This window comes from Gossypium hirsutum, chromosome A04 (genome assembly GCF_007990345.1).
Source record: "Gossypium hirsutum isolate 1008001.06 chromosome A04, Gossypium_hirsutum_v2.1, whole genome shotgun sequence".
Taxonomy (NCBI): domain Eukaryota; kingdom Viridiplantae; phylum Streptophyta; class Magnoliopsida; order Malvales; family Malvaceae; genus Gossypium; species Gossypium hirsutum.
In genome coordinates, this window is record NC_053427.1 from 65,378,455 (window position 1) to 65,390,325 (window position 11,871).

Below are 11,871 nucleotides of genomic sequence, written 5' to 3' on the forward strand. Positions count from 1 at the left end.
CTTATAAAAGTCAGTAGATCGGATATTGCAATGCTATATCCTTAACATGACTGGTCCTCCATCACCGTTGATAGAGGATTACCTACGGGAAGCGGGTTTTTGGCACGTGGCGATGATAGGCCTGGGGTGCAAGTTGGACCTGAAACTTATTAATGCGTTGATAGAAAGGTGGAGACCCGAGACGCACACATTTCATCTTCTATGTGGAGAGTGCACTATCACTTTGGAAGACGTGCATTTGCAATTAGGATTGCCGGTGGACGGGGACGCAGTCACTAGGTCCGTTCATTCTGCTGATTGGGGAGTGGTATGCTACGAGCTTTTGGGTGCTATTCCGGATAATATTAACGGAGGTCGGATCGAGATGGGCTGGTTACGAGACACATTTCCGGAGCCGGATGATGATTCTACCGAACTAGAACTTCAGATAATTAGAGGTTATCTGATGCCGGACTTGTCACGAAACCTTGTACATCTGAGATGGCTGCTGAAACTCGTTGATTTTAGAGCAACTGGTGAATTTAGTTGGGTTCTGTCGTGTTGGCAACACTGTACCGGGAGATGTGCGGGGCTACGCGACCGAATAAAGCGAAAATCGGAGGTTGCCTATCACTACTGCAATCATGGGCACGGTTTCGCTTTCCATTTTTACGTCCTCGAGTGGACCACCCATATACATTCCCACTCATAACGAGGTAAATTTTATATTAGATTTTACAATTATTACGTAGATTTAAAATAAAATCGTATGCTAAAAATTTATTTAATTAGGTGGAACCATTCGGCAAGTTATGCTCGATTACCTACCTGTCTTGAAGATATACGGCTTCTATTAGAGCAACGGTCGGAAGCACAAGTAAGTATTAAAAATATATATATACATACATAATAAAATAGTGGATTCGTATTTAGTATTTAGTATTTAGTATTTTTTATTTAACTAATATTTTCATCATTTTTATATAGTTTCAATGGACACCACCATACGAGGATCTGGCAATTCGGACAGTAATTCCGGATGAATACTTGCAAAATCCGAACGCTTGGCACGTGAAGGTCCTATTGGTCAACTTTTCTATTGTGGAGATGCACCAATCAGACAGAGTATTACGACAATTTGGATTCCGACAACCGATTCCTATGGCACCTGAGGTGTTGGATGATCATCACAAAATCAACTTACAGCAATTGCATACGGATTGGCCGAGATTCTGGTCACACTATATCCAAATGTGGGAAGATCGATAGGATTATATACCTACTCGGGAACCGATCATCGTTCCAGAGTTGGCGTGCGTGCCGGAATACATGCCATGGTTTAGGATCCATGGCAAGCCATATTTACTGTCAGAAGAGGAGAGGCAGCGACAATTGCGTGTCCAAAGGGAACGACGTGGCCCTTTAAATCCTAGAAGAAGGGACGACGACGCAGGCCCATCAACAGTGCCCACACAATCACCCGGCCCAGCAACAAGACCTATATAGTCACCAGGCCCAACAGTTCAACCGTCGACACCCACAGCACAACCTCTTCAGATGATGCCAGGTACGTATCCTAGCCCTTTTATGTATCCTAGCCCTTATATGTTTCCTTTTTCTAGTCCTATGGCAGGTTGGAATGTATGGCCCGGTTCATCTCCATTTTCGATTACTCCAAGTGGACCGCTGATCTATAGGCAGCCGTCGCACGAGGGATTGCAGGAGAGGCCGTCAGGGAGCTCTTCTTTTTACCAATCCTCATCACCTTATGGGTTTCAAACACCTCCGCCATTAATGATGCAAACACCTCCACAGTCACTATTCTATCAAGACGGGTCATCCTCCCAACACCCACAACCAGAATCCTCGCCAGAGCAAGCACAACCCCCGCTAGAAGCTGGACAAAGGAGGAATCCAATGCGTAACCGTCGACGACCTTCATGTGGCACTGAATCAGACCGGCACGGACATTGATTTTTATTTTAATATATTTGTACAAACATTTTGAATATTTTATATTATTTCATGTAATTAGATAAAAGGTTGTTTTAAATAATGTAATTGTAATTTACTTTTATATTTTTAATAAAATGGAAATTATTTTAAATAAGGCAACATTTTGAATATTTTTATATTATTTCATGTAATTAGATAAAAGGTTGTTTTAAATAAAGTAATTATAATTTACTTTTATATTTTTAATAAAATGGAAATTATTTTAAATAAGGCAACATTTTGAATATTTTTATATTATTTCATGTAATTAGATAAAAGATTGTTTTAAATAAAGTAATTGTAATTTACTTTTATATTTTTAATAAAATGAAAATTATTTTAAATAAGGCAACATTTTGAATATTTTTATATTATTTCATGTAATTAGATAAAATGTTGTTTTAAATAAAGTAATTGTAATTTACTTTTATATTTTTAATAAAATGGAAATTATTTTAAATAAGGCAACATTTTGAATATTTTTATATTATTTCATGTGATAATATAAAAGGTTGTTTTAAATAAAGTAATTATAATTTACTTTTATATTTTTAATAAAATGAAAATTATTTTAAATAAAGCAATATTTTGAATATTTTTATATTATTTCATGTAATAAACTATAAATAATACAACATATTGACAATTACAACAACTATCAACTATTGCGATTTGGACATAATCTACTTGTATGGCCTGGGTTCCTACACCATCCACATAACTTCAGTTGATTGGTTGTTTCTCGGATATCCATATTATTGCGTATTCTAGTCGAGCAAGGTTGACCCTTTGGTTTACGCCGCAACTCTTTATCCGGTAACAGCTTAAACGGAGCAATGCGATATAGAGGGCCACTTACGCTCATCTGGGACCGGTGGGAATATGTGTCTCCACACGTTGTACATGTATTCCAATTTGTACACGTCGTCGACATAGCTCATGGGATCCAGACGAAGATTTTGACAAGCTGCAATTACATGAGCGCATGGATAACGAAGTGCGTCAAACCTCCCACAATCGCAAGTCCTATTTCTTAAGTGTACACGATATTACCCGCCAATAATACCTTGGTGCTGTTTGTCAAACTCTGTCACACGAAACCATAAGTTGTCTCGATCGTGACACACTGTGTGCATAGTGTTTGCCCGTGCCTTCGCCTTGTTAATTTCTTGTAATACCTTTGCGCACCATACATGGCCTCCCTGCATTTGGCCTGCATAACTCGCTGCTCGTTTTGGAAATAGTGCCGCTAAACGAAAATATGTCTCTCGCACAACTGATGTTATCGGTAAATGACATGTTCCTTTTAGAACAAAATTTATACATTCGGCCAGGTTTGAGGTCACGTGACCATATCGTAAGCCGCCATCGTATGCTTGTGTCCACTGTTCGAAAGGTATATTACATAAGTAGTCATGGCCTTCTTCGTTAACTGAATGGAAAACTGCCAACATCTCATGAAAACGGTCCTTACTTATCTCATACCCTGCCAATATAAGTTGATAGCGAAAATTACATACCACTTTTCTATTTAAAATAAATTCAATATTCCAAACGAAATTATATTAATAGAGATAAAGTTAAATACCCATGTTGGCTACTTGCCGTCGTTCACCTTTAGATGGATATTGCCTGTAGTAGTTGGAAGCCATGTGCCTTAGGCAATACCAATGGTGTGTGCGATGCCATAGGCTTCCCTGTCGCTCAATTGCAGCTAATATCCCGGTGCCTCGATCCGATAAAACGCATATATCAGGTTGGGGGCAAACATGCATCCTTAACCTAGAAAGAATGAAATCCCAGTCATTAGCTGACTCCCCCGATGTTATTACAAACGCAATTGGAAGGATTCTTCCACTACCATCTTGTGCGACTGCTAGCAATAGCCGATGGGTATATCTACCGTACATAAAGATACCGTCAATTTGTACCAATGGCTTACAATGCGCATTGGCATTGCTTAAAGCTTTAGAAGAGACGCTTAAATACTTGGCATCCACGAAGCAATCGGTCGTTGTAGTATGCAGGTTTTGTTTGAAGGTCTGTTATGCAACCTGGGACGTATCTCTCTAGCACTTGACACCACTGCCATATTTCATTATATGAAGCATCCCACCCACTATGCATCTTCTCCAAAGCCTTCTACTTAGCTATCCAAGCCTTGCGGTAAGAGGGCGTGTACCCCATTTGGTTACGAATATTGGCAATTAAGACTGGCACTGAAGTCCTAGGATCTGCTTTCACCGTGGGTAGTATTAAGCTAGCTAACATAGCTGAATCCATCTTGGGATGATCTTGTGAAATACTTGTCAATGAAGTACGTTAAATAATGTAACATTACATAATAACAGTATTATTCAAAAACCTTAAATACTGTACTTGCAGCACATGTATGTGGACCTTTATACTTTTTTATCTCTCACAACCCTGTCCTTTTCCTCAACGAGGCGTAGATTTTCCATGAACAACTTCCGTCTTGCACTGCACACTTCGCCTCAAAATTATCGGATTTAGATTTAACCACGTGATAGTTAACACCGTTATTGATGCTATGTTGTTTCAATGCACCAAGAAAACTATCATTATTGGAAAACTCCTTACCAACTTCAAATTCACTCGAATCCAATAACGAACTTGTATGATTACACGTTCTGTGTGGTAGATCTGGAAACTCCAATGCATCATCTGCAGATAGATCAACATTATGCATGTGGGCTGGAGGCGAGTATACCCTGAATCGTGGATCTTCTTCTTCATCTGAACCCCCTTCAACATCTTCAGGTTCAGTTGTAATAGGCTCCGGTTCAAAAAATAATCTAACTTCTGTACCATAGCGGCCAGGCTTTCGAGGTGGATCCCCATCGGACTCATTATCTAACCCACCATCATCTGCGAAGTATGAGGTCCCCTCACCGGTGGACGTCATGGGGAGTACATCATCCCTTCTTCTGGGTGTTTCATAACGTCCCCAATTAGATATATATTGCCAAGCACTATAAGTTGATGTCGTTCCCCAGTACGTATTTCCAGCATCAAACATCGACCCACCTAGGTACATGTCTCATCCACTAACAGAGTGTCGTGCAGGGGTTGTGTATTCCATACTGCTATAAAAAATTGGTGGTTCTGTGTTATGTAACCCACTAACGGAGTGTCAGGCAGGGGTCGTGTATTCCTTTCGAACAGCAGCCGCAAATGTATCATTTGGTGATACAAATTGTACATATAACTCAATATATAGTGCTCCACTAGCAAGATGAGTCTGCACCATTGCCTCCAAGCTACGAGCAACTTTGATGTCGAACGAGTCATATGTTACTGAATCAATAGAAGCACAAAATCGATACCTAATAGACAACACTTTCATTGGCGTCGTTCCGAATATTTTACGCCTAATCCTTTTACGAAGTTCTGTCAAATCTATGTTTTGGTTAAAAACCAATCTTATTGTATTCTCCGAAAAAAAACAACACCATTCTCGGTGTGACGAACCTCACCATCATAGTAAATAACAACACTAATGCGTTCACTCATCTTTAATTTTTATCCTTCTTAGCCTCTCTATTTTTTTTTTGCTGTAAGTTATGCAACCTGAGAACAAAATTTGGCTCATTTATAGCCCAAGTTATTTCAGAAACCACTGTAGCAAAAAAGCGTCCACGTGGGAGCTTCTTTCAGTACTTTTACTGAAAATGCATCTTGTTTGAAGCGTTTTTGACACTATTTATGCAGACACGTCTTCTCAAAATTATTTTTTCAGAGACCACTGTAGCAAAAGAGCATCCACGTGGGAGCTTCTTCCAGTAATTTTGCTGAAAATGCATCCTGCTTGAAGCGTTTTTACCACTATTTGCGCAAACATGTCTTCTCAAAATTATTTTTTCAGAGACTACTGTAGCAAAAGAGCGTCTACGTGGAAGCTTCTTTCAATACTTTTGCTGACAATGCATCCTGCTTGAAGCGTTTTTTATACTATTTGCACAGACACGTTTTCTTAAAATTATTTTTTCAGATACTACTGTAGCAAAAGAACGTCTACGTGGGAGCTTCTTTTAGTACTTTTGCTGACAATGCATCCTGCTTGAAGCGTTTTTGACACTATTTGCGCAGACACGTCTTCTCAAATTTATTTTTTCAGAGACTACTGTAGCAAAAGAGCATCCACGTAGAAGCTTTTTTAAATTAACAAATAATTTAATTAAGTTACCTTAAACCTTAGACCCTAATTTATTTGATTTTTTTCTTAAATACCCTAAAACCCTAAAATCTAAAATCCTAATATAATTTTTTCTAAATTTATAATTAATTTACTCAAGTAACCCTAAACCCTAATTTATTTGATTTTTTCCTTAAAAACCATAAACACTAAACCATAATCTAATTTTTTAAAATTATAATTAATTTAATTAACAAACACTAAACCCTAATTTATTTAATTTTTTCCTTAAAACCCTAAAATTTAAAAATTCAAAATTCCCAAAACCCTAACCCTAATTGCAGACTACTTTGCCTACGTGGACAGAAAGTGCGCCCTCAAGGAAGCGTTTTCTGTCCACGTAGGCAAAGCGCTTTCTTGAGGAAGTGTTTTCCTGCTTTTTCCCCTGACAACGCGCTGACGTAGACGCCTTTTGTAAAAACTGGCCCATTCCGGTAAATAATTTCTGACTTGGCCCATTTCGGTAAATTTTAAAAAAAAGGGCTTTTATTGGTAATTTGCCCAGAAAATTTGTACTTTCTTATTTATTAATTATTTTATTCTAATTAATAGTATTATTTATTAATTTCAAAGAAATACAAAAAAAAAGGAAAAAGAAAAAAAACATATAAATGACAAAGAGTAAGGATAGAAGAAAAGACCAATCTCGCTAAAGGTTTATAGGATAAACTGACAATATCTGAGTCAAACAATGGAGGACTCTGGAGATAGCAGCAAGAAGAAAGGGTTGGAAGGCACAGGCTTGGATCTGCCACCCAATAAGCATGGCAATTTGAAGAGTGCTTCCAGCGATGAAAACCTTAAGCACATTCTTCTTCGTGTCAAAACCTCTAAAACTCCTGTATACACCCTTTCCTTCTACCTTTCTATATCTTAATGGGCTTCGTAAATTTTCACCTAATTGAAACTTTCTTTAACTTGATATGCACTTTATTACTCTCTTTTTTTATGTATTTGCAGACGGTTATCAATTACGGAGCCTCATGGTAAGTCGATTTGAATGTACGGGTTCCCTTGTAATTACGCAGACAAGCTATTTTATGAAATGTTTCTATGACACAGCAGAACGGTGGATGCAAAATCTGGAAATGGGTAGTTTCAAATTGAGAAAAATGAAGGATATTATTTATTGGTTTTGGATGTTTTAACTCAATTAACTTTGCTGATTACTTATGGGTTGTGTTAAATGTTCTAATTTGGTTCGTTGTTTTCAGGTGCGGTGTTTGTAGCCAGATTCTTCCTGCATTTTGCAAGTTGAGCAACCAGTTCCCAAACTTATCATTCGTGTATGCTGATATTGATGAATGTCCTGAAACAACGCAGCATATTCGTTACACTCCTACGTTTCATTTTTATCGAGATGGTGAAAGAGTGGACGAGATGTTCGGTGCTGGGGAAGAGCGGCTTCATGATCGCTTGTGGTTACATTCCTGAACAACCCCATTTATGTTTATGTTAGCTTGGGATGCTTTCATGTATCTAATCAATTTATGCCAATCTTCTGTCTTTCAGGCTATTCACACTTGTTAAATTATATCCTTTATGGATGGCTGTCATTGCACAAAACTTTTTTATAGCTCAAATTTGAATAGAATAGTAGCCAAGATTAAAAAAAATCCCATGTTTCTTTGTTCTTCTGCTTTATACCAGAATCATGGCTACAATAGTAACCATTTGCTGAAATTTTACTGTAAGCAAACCAAGTTTAAATCTGGGTCATCACGTCCAAAATGACCCTAAGCAGCAGTCTTTTGGTACCTAAACTTGCCTCCTCTCTTCAAATCAAGATTTATAGAGATCATCCTTGGCCTGAAGTTAAAGTTCTCCTTAATTGCAATATGTACTTGTCTAGGATCTTGACTGTCTTGTATGTGTCTATGGATACCGACAATGGTTCAGGCACACCGATTGCATAGGGTACTTGATTCAGGCACACCGATTGCATAGGGCACTTGAATAATACAGTGGCGAGCAAGCCGTGAGGCGACCACACTCTTTGCTGCTTGCTTAACAATGTATGCACCACTACAGTCCACCTTTGTAAGATCCTTCCCTGAGAAGGTTCTATGTCAATGGGCATTTCTAAACATCGGTAGGTTTAGATTCTTCTAATGGACTCTCTACATCCTCATTTGGCACTTTTAAAGGACTTTCTAAAGCCTACTCAGTCATCGACACCCAACTCTTTCCCATGATCTCCAATCATCTCCCAAATACACTAATCAATTATATCAAGTACTAGACTTCTTCTGTGGCAATGAATTCTCTACCACCTTATCCGGCCTAAGTTGAATTTCCTTAGCATGCTCTTTACCCTCTCATTTCGAATTGTTTTGGTATTACTAGGGATATCAACTATGGGTTGGAGTGTAACATCTTCAAAACCCCCTTGATAGAAAATAATATGAGATAGATTCTTAACAAAATAAGATATAAAGAAAGTAAAGGATAAGAGATGTTAGAGAGAAATGAAATAAGAAGTATGCTGTCAAATATTAATTTGAGTTAGGGACTAAATTGTAAAGATATAAAAAGTTTTGTGGTCCAAGTGTAAATATTTAAAATGTCTAGGGTTAAAGTATAAATATGGAAAATTTAGACCAAAAGTGAAAATATCTTAAGGATGGAAGAGTCTAGAAAATAAAGAAAATGGATGAATACGGACTAAATTAAATAAATGGATAATTATGAGGGATTAAATTACAATTTTACTAAATTAAGTGATGATTTAAGGATGAAATTTTTAATGACAAAATGGTCAATTAGTATGAGAGAATTATAGAGTGTAATGATAACATGAGAGATATTTTAATGACATTTTAAATTAAATAATTAGATAAATATTATAATATTATTATTTTAATTAGATTTTTATTAATATTTTATTATGAAAATGTTAGTATAAAAAAAGGAGGAAAGATGAACAGAAATTATCATCCTTTCGTGCTCCAATGTGAGAGAGAGCTAGAAAAGAGAAAGTTTTATTTTTCTTGCAATTTGGTCATTTTTCATGAAAACCCACTTTTTCATCCAAAATTCTTGAAAATTTCCTTAGACATAAAGAAAAGATAAAGTAGAGATTCTAAAGAATATTTTCATCAATTTAGAAGCAATAAAATAGTAGATGAAAGTGAATTAAATGGGAAGAAAAGGGAAGGAAGGTGACAAAGATGAGAATGGAATCGAGATGAAGAAGAAAGGAAGAATTCTTGACAAAAGAGGTAAGTTTCATACTAACCCTACTTGTATTTCAACAGATTGAGTTAAATATGGTGTGAATGAGATATATGAAACATGCATTTTAATCTAAATACTAGAAATAAAAAGTATTTGATAAAGTATAGAGACTTAAAACACTAAATTGATCAGTAGGAGAGAATGTGATTTTTATTATGAAAAGTACTAAGATTAAGAAATATATGTGTAATCTACATATTAGCATAAGTGATTAGATTGAATAGTAATCAAAAGTATGGTGAATATGTATGATTGAATGAATGATAGTACAAAAAACCTTGGAAAGAAAATATTTTCAATAAAACAGTTAGGACAGTAGTAGTAGCTTAACTTTGAAATTTCACTGAAAAATTTATTTAAAGGTTGAATTAAATATTAAATTACATCTTGTTGAGCCTAGTTTTGTATGGAAGAAACGGTGTAAGCAACTGAATTTTAGATTTTGAGATATATTAGTTTTTGTAGGACAATGTTAGAATGGATTTGGGTTCCCCTGTTCTGACTTTGGAAAATCATCAAAAATTGTACAAAATATTTAGGAGATGAAATTTATATTTAAAAAAGCTAATGAGTCTATTTTCAAGTGAAACAAACAATGACATGATACAAATCCTGAACTAAAAGATAATTAATTTTTAGTAAAAAAGGGTCGAAGCTGTTAAGCAACAGAATATAGGAAACTTTGAAAAATAAATTGTATTAATTGGCTTATGTAGAAATTTCAAAATTTTTATGGTAAAAAGTTCATTGAGTCTAATTTCAAATACAATGAGCAGATCCTAATTTCGAATTCTATAGCTCAAGATATAAATAATTTAGTGACACAAGCGGACAGTTTTGATATGAACACGTAAGTAAATGGTAGAATTATAGTTAATGTTACATATAAGCATGTTATACTAAAAGCTAAAGATATATATACATAAAGGATATGGAACGGAGAGGAGGAAAAAAAAGTAGATGAATTTGAAATGTTACAAAATGGTTATAAGTGATGGAATGATTAATACATGTGAGAATGTTTAAACGAATTGATAAAATAATAAGTGAATAATTGTTAATTGATCTAATTTTGAAATCTTGACTAAAAGTTTAAGAAGAATTAAATTAATTGACACAACTTAGAAATAAATATGAAATATACATAAAGTGGGTAAACTACTTTAGAAAGTGCAAGTCCTCCAATAGACTTATTTGTAAAACTTTAATAATTGTGTTAATTTTATAAACTTTGTTATCTTTGATTGAATATTATGTTTTAATGAACTCCATTAACTCAAAAATAGTTTTGTCATAAATGCAATTATTACTAAAATGAGTAAAGTGGTCTTCTATAATAAAATAATATGATAAATCAATCTAAAATTTTTGTAGTTGCTTCGTCAATGAATGTGACATCTCGATACCTTAACCCGATGACCGATTCGGGCATGGGGGGTGTTGCATAGAGAAGTTGAGCTAATTGGTTCTCAACACTGTTTGATTGTAGCCTTAAACGAATGATGGTCTTCCTCCAACTTACTTATTTTCACATCTAAAGGTAACTCTTCTCACGTGTCGCGCTTTTGTATTGGTCTTTTGCAAGGTAACATTCTTTTGACTATTGCTAATCATACTCACATCGTCTTGATACCTAAGGTTAAAAGTCACTGAAACATGTCCCATTTTAGACCAATTAGTTTTTGTAATGCTATCTATAAAGTTGCCTTGAAAGTGTAGTTAACAGGTTTTAGGAGGTGGTCCACTTTTGTATTGATGAAGCTTAGAGTGCCTTTGTATCGGGATGCCTTATCTCATATAATATTGTAGCTGCTTCTGAAATATTGCATACCTTGAAGAACAGGAGGTTTGGTCGACAAGGGTCGTTTGCACTCGAACTTGACTGTGTTGAGTGGCAGTTTATCGAGGTAATGTTATTGAAAATGGGTTTTTCTATAGCATAGGTAGGGGTGAGTATTCGATTAAGTTGAGTCGAATTGAGTCAAAAAATTTCGAGTTAGTTGAGTTGACGAATCCTATTTTAGCAACACAACTCAATTTGAATTTTTTTTTTGAATCGAATTGAATTGAGTAAAAAAATTTTGAGTCAAGTCTAGTCGAATTAATGAATCCTATTATTTATACTCAATGTTGCATTTACGTGGACTGATTATTTAACTAGTAGATGAAGTACAAGATTATTTAACTACATAAACAATATAATGGTTTTACCTTTTAACTTAATGGGTAAACATTTATCAAAACGACGTAGTTTTTGCCTTCTAACTTAATAGTTTTGACTTTTAACTTAAAAAAGTAAACATTTATCAAAATGACTTAGTTTTGTCTTTTCTTATTTGGATTTTTGGATAACTCGAATTGTGTAATTTATATTCGAGTTAAACCGAAAAATTTAATTTTTTATTTAAGTTGATCCGAATAACTTGATTAACTCAAATAACTCG

General features: G+C 35.3%; 1 protein-coding gene across 1 annotated transcript; it reads left to right on the forward strand.

Moving 5' to 3' along the window:
* Positions 1–6,777: 6,777 nt before the first annotated feature.
* On the forward strand, positions 6,778–7,706 carry LOC107931213 (thioredoxin-like 3-3). The gene is made up of 3 exons (XM_016863029.2): positions 6,778–7,031; positions 7,151–7,176; positions 7,405–7,706. The coding sequence occupies exons 1-3, from the start codon at positions 6,882–6,884 to the stop codon at positions 7,622–7,624; spliced, it is 396 nt and encodes a 131-aa protein (XP_016718518.1). The 5' UTR covers positions 6,778–6,881; the 3' UTR covers positions 7,625–7,706.
* The last annotated feature ends 4,165 nt before the right edge of the window (positions 7,707–11,871 follow it).